The 18,431-nt window shown below is 39.5% G+C and overlaps 1 protein-coding gene across 1 annotated transcript; it reads left to right on the top strand.

Annotated features, from left to right (window-relative positions):
- Positions 1-386: 386 nt before the first annotated feature.
- On the top strand, positions 387-17,861 carry LOC124265255 (BMP-binding endothelial regulator protein-like). The gene is made up of 10 exons (XM_046700041.1): positions 387-1,054; positions 5,511-5,596; positions 10,852-10,954; positions 11,068-11,150; positions 12,741-12,831; positions 14,289-14,584; positions 15,008-15,145; positions 15,332-15,488; positions 15,659-16,459; positions 16,594-17,861. Exons 1-10 carry the CDS (start codon positions 946-948, stop codon positions 16,779-16,781), a joined length of 2,052 nt encoding a protein of 683 aa, XP_046555997.1. The 5' UTR covers positions 387-945; the 3' UTR covers positions 16,782-17,861.
- Positions 17,862-18,431: the final 570 nt, after the last annotated feature.

Below are 18,431 nucleotides of genomic sequence, written 5' to 3'. Positions count from 1 at the left end.
AAGTTACTAGTCAGCCTTCCTTTCATCCTTAATCTTACTGATACTTCATCATCATTATAAAAGACAATGAAAGATATATTTGTTATGAAGCCTGCTACACCTCGTATTCACATACCTCCAAACGCTGTTATACCCAGAGCAAATGCCACCAGCGCAAACTCTACGCTTGTTAGCGATTGTGCAGTTAAAACAAACTAATTCTTCCGTACAAAATTCCTGTTCACAATAATTACTGACTTCACATCCAATCTCGAAGCAACAAAAGCTATTTGGAGTGTTTGGTGTAAATATCATGTGCTGGAAATATCTCAGACATAATACAATAACAGCAAAACGCTCCCATAGCCTGACATCCTCACTGTTAAGAAAACACGACGGGGAAGGCTCGCTGTAGCCGCGTCTATCGCTAGGCCAGCAGTCTAACTTGGCGACTGAGCAGCGCACACGCTATGGCCTGGCTTGGGGTATAGTGGATTAGCGTTTGAGGAAGACGGTGCGGGATTAACTAATGAGCGATTGATCGGATTAGCCAACAACAACTGATTCTTGATTTGATTAGGAAGAAACAGCCTCTAAACAAACAACAATGATTTTTACACGACGGAGGAGAAAGTGTCATGGTGAGGAAGGACTGCCACCTACTCCCCATGTATACGGGAGGTACGACTCCTCAACTCCAGTCTCGTTCTGTTTCAAACAGTAGACGTACTACCACAAGTCTCTTGTCGAATTAAGGGTGTGTGCTCGGAGTCTCTACATATACCACCCACGGAAGTGTGTTAACCGCTGTCACAGTACAACAAACGTTTACTATCACCTGTTTCTACTTGGATGATCATTATCCTACGCACTGATTGTGTTTTCAAGTCTTGAAGCAACTTGTGATTTTTTTCAAATTGTCTTTTGATAAATATTTTTTTGAGAATTATTATTCTCAAAAATACTATGCTTTGTTTTGTGCAAGAAGCTTTCTCCAGTCACAGGACCACTATACCGGCGATTGCCACACTATTACTATGGATCCACCTGTCACCAACTGTTGCTCTTTTACAAGGTAAGTCAGTTTAATTTTTGAAAATACAGCGTTAGTTTTCTCATCCCTTCCTTAAGGCTGTGAGTCAAGGCGTATATAAGTAACTCACCTCTAGAGCGGGTGTTTGGCCCGAGCACAGCGGGTACGAAATCATACACCAAGATACAAACCCTCGCCCTATTCTTTGAAGACAGGAGGTGGTCCTTTCATAGTAGCTGCATTTCAAGCGACAAAAGTCAGTATTAGATTTGATCCTATAGCCAGCTATCCCCAGAGAAACAACACAGCAGGTTGTCGCTTTAAACAGACCCACCTCCAATAAACCACAACAGCTCTGGACGTCCAAATGGCCATACAGCCGAAGGTATATCCAATTTGAAATTTACTACTTGTTTTGATGACAACCTCACGTCAACCTTAAACTTTGTGTACAATTTATGCGAAAAATAACATTGAGCTAGCTATACCAATAGATTTTTTCCCGTATCTTTGTAATTACTACCGAACGTGTTTGATCAGTATTTTCCTTCCTTCACAGAAGCATAAAGGCTAAACAAAAACTCTTGGTCAAGCGGTGTAAAGAAAATATGTATAATTCAACGCGTGTTTGTTAGGGCAACGTTTCTACATGCGCATCGGTGTTCCCTACTAGACAAATATGTAAGTCTACATTCAGCCCTCATTATTCCACGATCGATATAAAATCTAAAATATGATTTAATCAATACTTTTTGCGACCCAGGATCGCGTAGTGTTGAAATCGCTGCCCTACCTTCGTCCAACGCTATTGATCTATCAGCAATGACATAGATAAAATCCAAATGTTTACGATCACCTTCGTTAAAACGGGGTGTTATTTTATTTAATTCAAACCTTTAGTAAGGGCCATACTGCTGTAGTCTAAGCCCATTCATAACCCTCGCTGATGGCAATGTAATCTGATATTAAAACCGGCCTACTTACGTCGCAACACCCTGTCAACTTAGGCCGACATTTCCGATGGTAACTGTTCATAAATCGATCGTTCACAAATTAACATTAGGTTACTGTCGAAATAATATATATCAGCATTTGGTATTTTATATTATGAAATGTACACGACCGGGGGTTATTTACAAGCGGTGGCCTTAATGTTAACGTGTGTCTGTTCTCATAAGTCACCACGTGTCATCCGAAACATATACAACAACTGTAACCCTAAAGCATTGGATAATTGTAAAAGGTGTGTTGTGGTTATATTATGTAGCACGGTAGCTTGGTAGTAAGTGTGGTTTAGAGCTTGAACACGATCGCGATATATTTCAGTGTAATATTATCTCCCATTTAAACAACACCATATTGTTCTAGAATACATTTAAACCCCTGGGACTCGAATAGCCACCTACATCCGATACAAACGGTATTATGTCAGCTAAACATTCAGTGTTTGCTAAATAACGGTACCCAAACACATCAGTAGTACGGTAAAGATAGGCATTCATTTTATCATATGGTTGGACGAGACGTGACCCTGTTTCACTCAGTTTTTACACAGGGAAGTATACCGCCAGTAAAAGTGCACACACGGAATTTTGTTATATAAATAACAGCAACAGCTTCGCGAACAGCTATATATTTACGTTTAGATATTTTCACACCTTCGGGCTCTGCTGTCAACAATTTGAAACCAATGATCTAACAGAAAACAGTTTGTGGTTCTCCAGCACGGTTCCACAACAACACGTCCATAGTTTTTCAATGAGGGGTTTGTAGAGTGATTGTCCAAATATGCTTAGCACTGGCGGCTGATATCTTTGCTTTGTAAATTTACTTTATTTGTGAATTTGAAAAGGATATTCTTCAATTTAAATATTGAAATTATGTTATTGTTGTGTAAAACTTTTTTAAACTAATTTGTAAATTAGTGTTGATCACCTCGAGCTTCAACACAGAAATAGTAATCAAATAAAACAGTATTCAGGAGTAATGTCAAATTCGAACGAAGGTGGTTAGCATTTTCAAACGTGGTGTGTAATTCCAGTATGTATGTATGTGAAATCAGTATAATTCATTTCAAACGATGTGTTGACAATATTGTCTCCTGGCCTAGTTGACAACCGAAAGCGGGATCCAGAACGTGCGTATCATTTCATGCTAATCGTTTCGTAATAACAATATTCCCCCCGTTCTTCTCTTGTATGTTGGCGTGTTTACCCTATCCCCAATGTACTTTTATTATCTAGTGTAGGCTTCATGTTAGGCGAACCATCCGTAAATCATCATCGCGGCAGCCTTCACTCAGTTGAATAGATTCATCTTACATAAAGTCGACACAATACATAAAATGTACATAATGTTTAACATTGAAAATTACAACCTTTCGTTATGATCCTCCTGAATGTTATCTGGAAATATAATAATTAATCTTTCAATAATTAGTTCAGTTAAATGTCACTTCTACTCTGTTAAACTGTCTTATTGCCACGGATGTAATTTAAGATTGCAGAGTAGGTCCATTTATTCGCAGAACAGAATCCTTTAATAAGTTTCAAATGTTCAAACAGAGGGTGAAATTAATTCTAAATAGACTTTGTACATTCTATCTACTAAGATATTTCAATTAAACGTTATAATTCATTTTCATGGCTCCACTGCACAATGTTAGGTTATTAACTCTGTTAAAGAAAAGTAGGATGCTTTTAGTTATATATATTTTGAAAATAGGTTCTCTTGAATGAGAGATAGCTGTCGTTAACATGTTAAGTTGATTAGTTCGGTCATTAACCAAACCGCGGGTCATCCTATCGAATACGCCACAAGCCGAACAAACGCAGGCCATGCTTTCTCACGAGGGCGTGTTTGTTTTTGACCAATATCTAATATTGATTTACCCAGAGAATGTTCCGAAAATATAAAGTTAGGAAAAGCACGGGTACCATCCAGTGATGGATGAGGACAAATCCATCTGTAGATTTAGTGACACACACATGTTTAAACTTCGAATTATTTGTACTAAGATACCTTTGGATTTCTAGTTATCTGGCCAAACCGATGCCAGTTACCAAAAGAGGATTTCTTCTAGTTTACATCTACTTAACAAACACATTTTTTTCTAGTGACGCACACGAACTAAATAAAATTCTAAATGAAATAATTAACGATAATTTGTAACATTTTTCCCCAAATTACTTCATTAATTCAACTCAGTCTAGACCGAGCGCTATAAAACCGACACAGGAAGTAACTATATATATCGTGATTTTGATAAACTTTAGATTACAAACTTATTAACAGAAAAATATTTACATGGCAGTGTGTAAGTATCCGCGCCCATTCCTTTAATGCGTTTATGTTCTCGATAAGCGAGAGATATGACTCTCGTCTTCAGAATGAAATCACGTGAAAAATTGGATTTATAGAGTAAGATGGTTTATTTGACAGTCCTCTCAGCTTTTCCTTTGATTGATCGTACAGACTTGGGAGACTGTACTAAATGTATGGTTCACCCTCTTTATTCATTCATCTTACAAGTGAAACACGACTGTTGTCTACCAGACCATAACATTGGTTAACATATTCAACTCAGATAAGTTAAACTCACACTGCTGACTGGAGTAAATGTTTTGATTTCATCTGTGTATTTGGTGTTTGTCTAATAACAATTCCACTGACATCTTTACATACGTAATAAAAGTCTCATTAAACACCCATTAATAATGTTTCTTTTACCGATATTACTACCATGTGAAAATCAGTTTTACGTATAAGAATGAAATTGTTTATACTCTAATAATCCAAACATGATTATGATTCCAACGTCCATCTAGCACCTAATTAACCGGTATTAAAAACTGTTTCCTCTTCACTAGGCGTACAGCAGGGAGATCTATTGAGCCCGTCCTTTTGCAGCATTCTAATTGTGGTGTGGGTGCCTAAGGCATCGCTCTCTAGGCTCCCGTCGCGTTGTGAACACACGATCTGACAGTCCCACTGAGCAGTTGACGTGGCGAAACGTTCGGCTCTTTAAAGGGGCACAATTTACGTTACGGTGGCTTGTTTTGCTGTCCCCTTTAAAGACGACGGCACAAATCGCCCTGATTGAGTTTCCGATAAGCGCCAGGTAGAATACTTGCTCTCAGCCTCCCAACAAGCTTATGAAAAGCCAGGTGTCAGTCACCTCGCCCCGTCATCCCCACCCCCCGGGGCAAGCGCCATCCCGACCCCCATCCGTCAGGCTCCGACACTAATAAGCTTCGAGTAGATTAAAAAACCCTTAGAAATTTGATGTTACGGCGACATATGTAATAAGTCTACTCACTGACGATAGCTATCTTTGCCTTAATCTTACTGTCGGCGAAAGCCGCCTTATCGATAGGATTTATCGTGATACTGATCCATCCAGTAATGCTTCCAACTCCTTAATGCCATTTTAATGATTAGGATATACCGTTGTAATTGTATGTGTAGTGATGTAATATATGTATTTTCCTCTTTGCAGGTACCGTGAAGCAATGTAGCAATGAAGGCGAGGAAATCAACATTACTGGGATTACAACTGACCCTTGCATCGCCTGTTTCTGTCGAGTGAGTAGAAATACATTTCATTGTCTTCTGACAATATCCGTTGAAACACACCCTACACAACACAAATCATCAGCATTCTTATTTACCCCCCAAAAAACAGCGAAAAAGGGACCTGTCATTGAGCTAGCTGTTGGTAGGCTGTGACGTCACAGCACGTGCCTGCAGCGTAAATTACGCTCTCGGCCGCCATCTTGGAAACAGGGATCTCTTTTGTTTTGGGTGGTCCACTGCCTCTCTCATCGAGATGTACAACAGAATGCCCTTTGTCAAAGGCTAAGTTATCTAAACCTGACTAACACACGTGAACCACTCCATCCTATTGTCAGCGTACGCACATGCAAGATGTAACAAAGGGGGATAACTCAAAAGATAAGGAGATGAGTCTGGAAAGGTTATCAAGAGTGCTTGATTAGTGCTACTTCAATAAAATAAACTTCTTTCACAATCTAACAAACACCGCAAGCCACATACTTGAGATAGCAAACAGGGACTGAGGATTCTGGTCGCGTTTTATGAGAAATATGATGAAACGTGTATTCTTTATTCAATGACATATAAACATTTGCTGATATTTACATTTATGTTACGACACGGGATCTTAGATCAAATATTTATTCATGTAGTTAGAATAATTTATATTACCGCCCCCAAAAGTTAACCTTTTTGAAAAGACATCCTTTCAAGCAACAAGTTTTCTTCCTGTTTGAGTGACAGAAAAGAGACAAGAAAACGGCTAATTAAGGTCATTAGAATTCCCCGCCAAGTGCATGTGGGTTTGATATTTGCTAAACAATGTTTAATCCCCTAGGTCAAAAGGTCTTCAGTTTAGAGTTCAAAACAAATACAGCCCGATATCTCTGTATGCAGTTGCCATCCGGCCAATGAAGAGGAACAACTACGGTTACACGGGACGTTATCTTAGCTTCGCGAAACCACAAGCAATCAATGCTTCCTATCTTATCCCAAATACAGTATTCAAATATTGTCTCTGAACAAAAAGAACCCCGTCTTATGCAATTTCAAAAATACAGCTATCTGTTGTTTCCTGTTTTCAGCCGATATGGCCTTTACGGTTTTCTTTGCATGTCTTGACTCGTGACTTTTCAATGTCGTTATAGCCCTTGATTTACTCTCAATGATCATTCCTTAAAGTCGAGTAGTTTCAACGAAGCTGTATATCAGATCGTTTAATAACAAGCATAAACACTGACCGCCATCTGTTGGTGGTTGGAAACAGACGACATCGGCGCCATCTTGGCAAACGCTGTCGCCACCCACCTGACGTTGATATTCTCATCAATAACAGTTGTCTCCCCTCGTATCAAATTTTAGGATTGGTTAAATTTTGAGTACATGTAATTGTTTCTAGGGCATTACACAGGTTATCATGTCAATTCTATTTTGCTGTTCATTGTGATCGAACAGATAGAAGAGGGTTCTTTCTGGACACATCCCCCTTTTCGTACACAAAACACGCAATATGTTCTCTAAGACAGCAATTGTATGGAAAGTACCGTTCATATTACGTGGAGCACTCAGACTTATGGCGACCTGTTCTGCTTGGTACACAAGTGTTTGTCTAGGTCGCTGTAATTCTATTTCGGAATATCTTCAAAAAAGATTAATCAATTTAAAAGTATTGTGATGCGTAAATGTTGACAAAAGCCTTAGAAAGCGTGCGTGCGATCCTGCGTGCTTCATTAATATAGTGTAATAGGCCACGGTGATGCTCCATCGCCTACAAATGCAGATTAGCTGATATGTCCGGAAAGTAATTTCATTCGCGACTTTTCGTTTTTTCTTATTCCCATAGCATTTGGGGTATAAACCTATCTTTAGTCAAGCGTGTTGAAAGTGTTCAGAAGGTTAAAGGGTAAATATCAGGTTAAATTTGAACAGTCGCATTATTATTGCGAAAATTCTTGGTTTTGAGTCCTGAATATTTTTTATGAAATGTACTTTTCCGACGAAAGACAAAGAATACCATCAATTACATGTTTAGAGGTTACGTTGACTTTTAAGGGAGAGAACTGTTGTGTGGATTGGCGACGGACGATTCGCCGCAGGGTACGGGGTAGCGTCTACCCATTATCCCTTCCGTGCTCCTTCGCTTCACTTTGCCTCCATTTTGGGTCTCTGCCCACCCGCAAGTATTTGAGCGTCTGTCTTTGTCTCACGTGTTGATCTTTCCGAGTTAACACAAGATAGGCGACGTTCACCTAGTACTTGCTGTTTACATGAGTAAGTCGAACCCTTTCACGCAGAAGCGCTCCCAGGCGGTCACGTGACCTCTGGCCCTCGGTGGCAGACGACACTTACGGAAAAAAAATACCGACAAGATAATCTTTGGAAATATTGTAAGGAATATGGAAGGAAAGTACCAGATCAAAACACAACACGGTTCGAAACGGTTTTATAATGCATGTAAAATATATCCGTTGTGGAAGAAGTAAGTTCTATGCTAAATATATTTCATGTTATTGATCAGTCTACAGATACCACAAAAGGCTAGCTATAAACCCACAGACTAGTGTATGTTACATTCCACCCACAAATATATGCAAATATTAAATGTAAGTGTTAAATACGCCGTATCGTCAGTCAAAGAAGACTGGAACGTCACTTCCATAAATAAAATAAAATCGTCAGCGGCGGATAAAATTGTCATAAAAAGATAGATTAGATTCTAATTCCCCTCAGATTGAAATAAGAAACCTTACCTATCATGTTCAAAGAGAATAAAAGCCCGCCCGCAATATTCATAGTTTCCTTTTAACAGGGGACATAACTCTTGTCGTCACATAACGGTGAATCATTTTGCCAAACGGTTTTTATCCTGACATCCTTGAGTGTCCAAACGCGGATAAAATGTTCACACCTAACTAATTCGTAGTTATGATAACCTAACCCTTTCATGATACCCCTTTGCAAATATTTATATTGGAAGACGGAGGTCGGGCGCTCATCTGAGCATGCCGGTAATATGAATTAGATAACGCTGTCCTTACACATTCTTTGCCTATATATATGTATGTGCCTGGTTGAAACCGGTTCACAATATTATGAAATCCGTTATACATTTCAATCAAAATACAAATCGGCACACCCAGATATTTTTTCTTAAAAGTAATTCGTTCGTATCATGCATTTGAGTCCTTCTCTAGACAATAAGCATAGAAGAGGTATCGCTTTCAAACAGAACCAGTCAATCTCCCGTCTAGCCCAGCAACCAGGCGGCATGTTTAGCAGTTAAATCTCTAGGAAGAACCAGCTCGTAATCAGTAGGGTAATTATATATCTATCTAACCCTCCCTATCACCAATAGGGATTTACACATTACTATAAATCTGGGCAAATTGAGATATGAGCGTCTAGTCTCAAGCGTAATGTATGGGGGAAAGTTAAAGGCGATATATATTTATTGTCGGGGTGTAACATGCTATTTTGACAGGCAAAAACAGCTGTTTCTAATGACAAGTGAGCTTGAGGCCACAGAAGGTCAAGAAAAAAGTATCATTCAGTTTTGGGAAGTACAGAAACGTACGTAGGTGTGAGGTGAAAGAGGAGTATGTGGTCTTGAGAAGGGATGAAAGAGACCGCACAATTCTCGACTTGATTTGGCTTCCAGAGGCCTAACAAGTCCGTTAAGTTTATAGTGAGTGAGCATATCGTTAGTGCGCTTGCTGAATTTAGAAACAATTTTCACTTTTTCAAATCTTGGCTACATCCCTCTGTTGTTTCAAAGAACACGTGTTTTTCCCCAGGCCGATTGTGCTGCAGATTTGAGTGCATCTAAGTATGTAATCAATTACGTTCCCTCCACGACTTTGATACTCAACAAAAAGTGCCAGATATCCCTGCGTTAACTTCGTCAGTTCTGGTGACCTGAATAACGTCTGATGTCTAGAATTTTGCCTCTATAAATAATTCCGATTTGGTTTTTACTGAAGTGGTAGTAGGTGTTGGCCGTTGCTCGGTTGTTCAACTCACATTGCATCCAATCCACTGCGATTAGTGTGCGGGCTAATATGACAGCCTCTCTTTCCAAGCCTACTCGATATTTTATTACAACTGTTACTTTAAAATGTCCCAGCAAAGTGGCTCTATTCCTCTTGAGGACCATTAGCGATCGTAAAGACGGGTATGTTTGCTTACGAACTAAGATTTGATAGGTCGTCTGCTCCGGCGGGCGACTCGCAGACGACACTGAGAGCCATCTTGAAATACTCCAACCTGGTGAATGCTATCCATCGTTGTGCACATACTTGATTGAAATATGATATTTCATCAATACATAACATAACTGTCGCTTTTAGCAAACTGTTTCTCTTATTTATTCCTTAAATTAGAACGGAAACTGTAGCAAATGAACTGCTTTAAATTAATTTCGTTTGTTCGCATTTTAGAACACCCCATGGTGCTTTCTACCTACTTGCACCTGCTTGTATTTCTGTATTTGTATTAACTGTACAGACTCATTAAACAAAGCTTATCACCAAAGGGAAAATTGTCACAATCGTTCATTTATAAATCTAAACCGGATTACATATAAAAGTCTCCAAAATACCTGATATAAATCTAAACCGGATTACATATAAAAGTCTCCAAAATACCTGATACACACCTAAAATAACCAATCTGCCATGCTACTACATCGCTGCTCTGAACACTGAAAAGTCAGATAGAAATGTTTACCCTGCTTTCTAAAACGGACCGAAACGTGATTAAAATTTCAGCTGTCAATGTCGGTATGGTAAAGGCTGGACAGGCCGTCTGTTAGCGTTGTGTCCTGACGCCATCTGAATCTTGTTAACGGCTACCCGTAAACATTAAGAGAAAAGTTCTCACAAGGGCAATATGGCTCGACAAACCAGCTTTAGGCCGGCACCGGGGCTAGACAGAGGCGGTGTGCATGAGTATACAAGAGGAAGATAAAGTACTGTTAAACTAGACGAGATATTTAATAGTGTTTCCTCAAGCCAACATGACTGTGATCCCAAACAGGAAGGATACGGACCTTGTTCTTTTCTGTTGAACCCACGACATTCCAACTTTTCATAGTTACCTGCATGCATTTTTCAGGGGTTAGCAAATACGTATACGGATTAAGGGTTGTTTAATCTACATTTCTGAAAAGTTGCTTTTTGCAACCAAAGGACAGCTCTAGGGAGCAACGCGTCGTCATAAATTGTCCCATGGAATGTGTAATATGTCAACATAATTTATTGTATCAATTATTTATTTTCATGTTTCAGAATGGCCAAGTCGAATGTGAGAAAACTAAGTGCGGAAACCTAGAAGGCTGCCATGCCATTTTGTTTGACGGTCCGAGCAAGAAGTGCTGTGACGTATGTAAAGGTATGTAAAAAATATAACTGTTCACGATAACAACAATAAGAATAATAAAATAAAAAATCATTTTGTTTTCCTGGTCTTAATCTTATAATATTTCTTTCTTTCTTTTTACACAGGATGTGTGTACAAAGGGAAAAGCTACGAAAGCGGTCAGATTTGGTCCGACCCAAAGAAGCCCTGCGAACATTTTGAATGTCGGGTATGTACAAAGTTTATGATAGTTATAATTGCTCCATGTGTTCATGATCCAGAATCAAACAGTTGTAATCAAAGGGAAGAGCGGCACCAATATTCACCTGTTGAAAGTTTGCAAGCTAAGTCCCTTTCTTGTTCCCTTTCGGAACATCTTCAGGAATGTTTTGTTTGTCTTTATTCAGAAGAGGTATTTGTGAAGAAAATCACCAGTCAATAACCCTTGGTCTATAGTAGCCCCGTTTTAGCCGCGTGGGGCTTGGTACACTGGCTGCTAAACTCCATTGTAGTTAGCAAGAAGACTCTAAGCCGTGGCTTTAAGGCCAACCAAACAATTAGGAGTTTACAGATCTCGTTGGCTTCTCAAACATCGCGCATTTGCACGAGATCTCAAACAGGTTTCTGGCAAATATTTTCCTCTCAACTACTTCCAGTGTTTTACGTTCCTGAATCGAGTGTTACGTAATGATCTCCAATTGCTTTCCCCTTGTAAATTATTATTCGGCTTTAGTACTGTAAGTTCAGAACATGACAACAGAACTGACAGTTTGTTGACTGAATTATACCCACCCTGTGGACTGCCTGTACATACAACACCCAACAACTACTTTGAACTGTCTCTACATTTCTTTTTTTAACTTAAGACAAGTGGTATGCCATGTCTTATCGTTTGACCGGAACACCGAGGTTTGGATCGTGTGAGAAAATTCACCCCAAAGCTAGAAAGGCAAAACGCGTACTTGAAATGGAAGATTAGAAGAGTTGATTTTCTTTCACACAAAAATATAATCCAAGGGGGCACACGTCGTTGATGTATATTATACGTCGTTGATGTGTATTATACGTCGTTGATGTGTATTATTTATCTTTATGATATAACGTTTGGGTTGCCCCAGTCATAGTTAATGATAAGACGATTATACTGCAATGATATTTGTCTGTCTAGACTGTGAAATATGACCGTTATTGTTTACAAACACATGGCTATTGTAACATATGTTTACAAACACATGTCTATTGTTTCCAAGCATGTATGTGTATGCATAATGGCATTTTAAATATTGGCTTAAACAGGCATCAGTTTACACAGATGTACATATTCATAAAGAAGCCAGACGCCTTAGGTGGGTTACCTAAGAAGGCTCCCGCGTTCAACGTATTGCTGTTTTATGTTGTTCTGATTTTGTTGTTCGGTAGATAATGACTTCTGTATCACGTGAAGCTAATAATTTGGATAGATTAGCTAACTTTTAAAGGTGATTTCTCAATGGCCTCGTCTATAGACAGGCAGTTTTAATGGCGTCGAAATCACCCATGGCGGTCCAGGTGTGCTTGCGAATGTTGGTTTTATTGTAGTTTGATATATCATTTATCGGAACGATCTCTCAATTTTGTGTCTGTGATCGGCAGTCATTGTCCCAACAAAAGAGAAATTCAGGGGCAGTTTTGAAATCTTTATTATCTGCAGGTTGCACGTATAATTCCACACCAAACACATTCTCTTTCTGTTTGATATTTAACAGGTGTCATTTCCAAGTGTATAGGAGGTTTATTGTGTATTTATTGCATGTTTTAATGGAATCTCTTTTCGTTTTAGGCTAGCGTTGTCACTAGATCAAAGAAACAGTGCCACGTCCCATGCAAAAATCCAATCCAATCCAAGAATGAATGCTGTCCTTCATGCAAAGGTATGTATAAAATACAACCAAAATTAGCCGTTTTGTGAAACGAAATCGGATTGGCGATTATACCCCAAAAGACAACTCAATTGATCCAAGATTACCACTGTGTTGTTTCAGTTGCAAACATAACGACAAAATACTTGCAAACATTTGGACATTTGTTGCGGACTTGTGCCGCTGTTGTAACGTTTGTTTGGGTTTGTTTACAAACGTTAATTAAACAACCCCTGGAATGCTAGTTTCCCCCTCCCCTTTATATCACATCCCCCACAATTCCAAACATGACCATCATACATGAGTCGAAATATTCAGTCCCCACTGCCTAAATTACGATGTGCCTACTCAGCTGATTTCATTGACTTCACTGAAATGTTTATTCCAAAAGGACATATAACCTTGTAGCGTTGTCGTATCATTTCGGTCTGTTTCGGTGATTCCAAAGTGACAGATGGTACGAGTGTTCGGGTGCGTCAGCGCGTGCAAATAGTTAATTTGATTGGTTCAGTGAATTGAACGCCGCCATTGTCAACATACGACATTTCCTCTCGGGATGGACAAGGCACTGGGATTGTTCATGGTTGTTTAACTGTAAATAAAACTTGGTATTCCATTCAGAATTAACATCAATGGGATTATGGTGTTCCCTGGTTAATAACACAAATATCTGGATATTCTTAAATACCTCATAAATGCACATTAACTTTGTGAATACCTGGCTTTCCCCCACGCAATCAAACATATATTTTACAGTGAAGCTCTATTTATGGCATACGACTAGTTATTACAGACACTTCGTCACATGTTTAACTCTATTAAAACACCATTAATAATAAAACCAGACCCCGGTGTGTGCTGTGTCTGTGTAACGCTCACCGAACATCGAGTTTAAAGACACAGCTGATAGCGCATGAGGACTGACGTAGCACAGTAAACCACAATCAAAGCGAGGAGACCGGTTTAAGTAGGTCAAACTCATATATGGACAGGGCCACTGTCGGCGAAAAAACACGACAGGAGATTACGCTGTAAATATATATGTGATCATAAATTCCGCAACTAGTTTCCCATCAAGAGACATGCTTTCCATCAACACCCATCCTAATATATTAGAGCGTCATCTACCACTCCGTGTCGAATCCTGACTGGTTTTATCAGATTTTTAGTGTAGGTACTTTTGTATGTCACGTTTTCACCACCCAAATTCAGGCGAAATTCCCTTTGACTCTAATCTCCTCCCGCGTAAACCAAGCAGGTACTGCACATCTGTTTCGTGCGGAGCAGGAAAACCACAAGAGTACTTCCGGTTTATACGCCGCCATATTGTTCGCCCAAAACAACGGTGTACATGGTTACAACTCAGTTCGTGTCAAACTGTCGAAAAACAAACACGTACAATTTATTCAGAAATGTTAAATTCAGATGCAAATATTTTCTTCGTTTAATATAGGGGGTTTCTGTTTTAGGTTGCTATTATGAAGGAAAGGAGTACAAGAATGGAGACGTCTTTTCCCTCAAGACGGACCAGTGTGTCAGTTGTTCCTGCAATGGCGGCTCCATCACCTGTACGAAGAAAGCGTGCCCAGTTCTGAACTGCCCCGCCGAGTCTGTTTATACACCAGAAGGAGAGTGTTGCCCCATGTGTAAAGGAAAGAGGACCATCTTTGATCCAAGGGATATTTGTTTCTACGCCAGGACTATCAAACGAAATGGAGACACCTTCAGCCTCTCTCCACAAAATTGCACGACATGCACATGCAACGTAAGTTATAATATTCAGTATATAACCGCATATTATTATGTGTGGTCTTCACAGAAATATTTCACATATCATTTTCATGATTAATATGCCCTACTTTTTGTCGGACTACATTATAGGGATTATATCACACGCTGCGCGAATTGTAACAGCAAAACAATCGCATGTTTTGTTGACTTTTTACACCCTTCCTAAGTGTTTGACAATCCTTCCGCTCTAAGTATGAATGAATACGTCTAGACTGTTTACACAACATATTACCTATCAGCTTGTTACACACGTTATCAATGGCATGCATTCAGCGGCGTAATATAAAACCTGGAGTTATGTCATTGACCTGTTCATAAGTGACTAAATGAATAGCATAGCGTGCTTTGGAAACATTTGATCCAAGTTTAACATGGACGATTCCAATATCTTTTTCAGTCAGGGACGACGATATGCACTCGCCAGAGCTGCCCGCCCCTTGATTGTCCGGAGAGTGAGCAAATCCAAACTGACGGTGCCTGCTGCAAGAAATGTCTACCTAAGCGAGACTGTACATTTCAAGAAAAGGGATATAAGGTAAACATCATTATAATATGATTATAAAATGTAATATATATCTTTTTAATTCATATTAAATAAAATAATAGCACCAAGCACTTTAAATTACAAAATGTAATATTTATTTTTTTAAATTTATATCAAATACAATAATAGCACCAAGCACTTTAAAGAACAACAAATTCATTTTATTGCTTGTTGTAGCACCGTGAGGAATGGCGTCCCAGTATCTGCACCCACTGCACCTGTGATGACGGTGTCACCTACTGCCAACGTGAACGATGCAGCAACTCGCTCTGGTGTCCAAAAGGCTATCGTCTCAAGTTCGAACCTGGTGCATGTTGTCCTAAATGTGTTGAACGTAAGTACAAACTATATAAAATTGAATAAATAATATCATATTTATTGGCATCAACTGCACAACATGGTATGAATAATTATAAAGGTTAAAAAACATCCAATATAAAATATGGAACATAATCATCAGTAATCATTATATCTTTTTATTAACAAATCATTTATATGTTACAGAAGATGCTGTGTGTACAGTGTTTGGAGATCCTCACTACAGAACCTTCGACGGCAAGATGTACAATTTCCAGGGAACATGCAAATACCTCCTCGCCAAAGACTGTTCCAAGGACAATGCCTTCACCATTAAGGTCAAGAACGGTGTCCGTTTGTCCTCCGGGTTCGCTTGGACCCAGATGCTGGTTGTTTTCATGGGGAACACACGTGTCAGTCTTCTACAGAACCTTGTGGTCAAAGTCAACAGGAAGAGGATCTCCCTTCCCTATTCCGAAAGCAGCAACAAGTTCACCATTAGGAAAGACGGCCATAGCGTGACCTTCAGGGCTGACATTGGGTTGAAGGTTGTTTGGGATGGAGACAGTTACCTTGAAGTCACCGTCAGCAGCAAGTACAAGAACCAGATGTGTGGTCTCTGCGGTAACTACAATGGTCTTGAGAACGACGACCTCATTGGAAGAAAGGGCAAGATTTACGAGAAGGGTGAAGACTTTGGCCATTCCTGGAGGATTGGTAGCAAAAAAGCATGCAAGGTCAAGCCCAAGCTCCGTCGTCTGACATCCCCCTGCGAGAGTGATGCCCGTGCCAAGATGAGAGCCAACAGACACTGCAGCGCCCTCTACGATAAAACTTTCGCAAAGTGTCGTCGCCAGGTGGATGTTCAGCCATATGTCACTTCCTGTGTTACAGATATGTGCGACTGCCCTCAAGGCCACCAGTGCGCATGCGAGTCCCTTCGTGCATATGCCAATGAGTGCAAACGTGCAGGGTTCAAGGTCAAGTGGGACAATTCAATGTGCAATGGTATGTATCTATCTGAAATATCCATGATAACTTACGAAATATTCAAATCTGTTGTGATATAGCATATAAGTTACGTCAAAATGCGTCACAGTATTATCTAAACCCAAATCTTACCAATCTCTTTCTTTTTCCAGTTAACACCAAATGTCCAACTGGCGCTACGTTCTCCCCCTGTGCCTCGGCTTGTCCAAGAACATGCAGCTCCAAGGGCAAGTTGGGATCATGCGGGAAGAAGTGTAAACCTGGATGTCAGTGCAAGAAAGGAACAGTTCTCCACAACAACAGATGCATTCATCCAAAACAATGCCCAAAGAAAGCATGAAGATCGTGATCGTGACTATGTCAATTCCAACGCACGTTCCCCACGTGCAACCGCATGATCCAGTGCTATCGCCTCATGCTCCAGTGCTGTCCGAGTATAGTCTACCGTTTGCAGCAGTGCTTGGAAACTGTGCTATGTGTCCGTCACAAAGTGCTAAGCATATATGTGCTACAGTTAATATTGTGATTGGATGTTGGTGGTTAATACGAAGGTGCTAGGACTCTGCTCAGGGTACTTCAAAAAGAGGGAACAGAGTGATGTGAACGGAGGTAGTGGTCAAAATTAATTCACATATGTTGGAAAGAGGGAAAGAACCATTACAGGTGCGATTAACAATAACGAAATAGTGAAGGCTGTTGAATGTTCCTGAGAGGGAAGTGAAAACAAAATGACTGAAACTTACAATCTATGGATTTGTTCGAGAGATTGTTCATGTGATAGTAACTTAAATCAATGCATTGCGTCTGTTGCCTGTCCATCGACAGCAACTATTGTGATATCTTAAACGTTCCCCAGAAACATAACCGACAAACCTCAATTATTGATGTGCTCAAATGTCATGGATTCCTGTTCCGCTGTTTTCCACTTTCAACATTTCAATCTCAGGCAATGATTTATAAAAATCATGTCGTTTTATACGAGTCTGATTCGAAACTGAGATAGATGTTATGAAAAACATGATGTAAACGACGGAATTATTACTTCCAAAATTATATATAATGAGGATTTTAGAAAATGCGAATTACGGATTCGCAGTATCATTTATTGTAGTGCAATATATTAACTTATCGACTTCCAATATTGCCCAAGTCTACCTCTTGAAAAAGAACTCCTATTGCATTTCTGCACGAACGATTGTGCTAAGAGAAAGCTTTTTAATCAAGCTTTCATTTCCAAGGTGCTATATTACAACGTCATCTGTATCATACTTCATTTTTGATGAGCTATTTATGAATGTACATATTCACTTTTTGTATATTTTGACTATTTTCCAGAATCTGGATGTAACTTATATTCGATGTACATATCATATACATATTGAAATTAATTTATTTTGCCAATAAATCAATGAATACATTTCACCTTTTTGCTTTTTCAATGGATCCAGTTGGGGGAGCGGAGGAAGTAGAACAAGTTGGAAAATACTTACCAATGCTTTGTGTAAGGTACCTCTTCTGTCCAGATCGTGGATATGCTGTAAATATGTCTAGAACAGCAATATATAAGGCATTAGTTTATGTCATATCACGTGAATTGTATATCTGTCACAAATGGCATGCTTCTCTAAACACACGGAGTGCGTGTCCGTTCACGCGACACGGGCTTGGGACCTCGTTATAACGAGGTGATTACACATCTGTCAAAACGCCACGGCGTCATTCAAGCTCATTACTGACCGTCGCTAAAACGAAAACTACTGTTAACCCTGTAATGAGATGATTAGAAATCTGTCATCATTTGGAGTGTCATACGTACCTACGTTATACTTACCGCACGATAACTGTTTCACTGACATTGTGACGTGTTCAATTACGTATCGTCCGCCCTCCGGTAAATATCCATTCAAGATACACACAAACGTTTATTCAACCTTTTATAAGATCGATGATGTTCGCATTCTTAAATGGTTCAAACATAATCCACTGGCAA

This window comes from Haliotis rubra, unplaced genomic scaffold (genome assembly GCF_003918875.1).
Source record: "Haliotis rubra isolate DU_JTF1 unplaced genomic scaffold, ASM391887v1 Scf97, whole genome shotgun sequence".
NCBI classification, from domain to species: Eukaryota; Metazoa; Mollusca; class Gastropoda; order Lepetellida; family Haliotidae; genus Haliotis; species Haliotis rubra.
The sequence above is the reverse complement of the archived record's forward strand: the minus strand, read 5'-3'. Positions and strand labels throughout refer to the sequence as shown.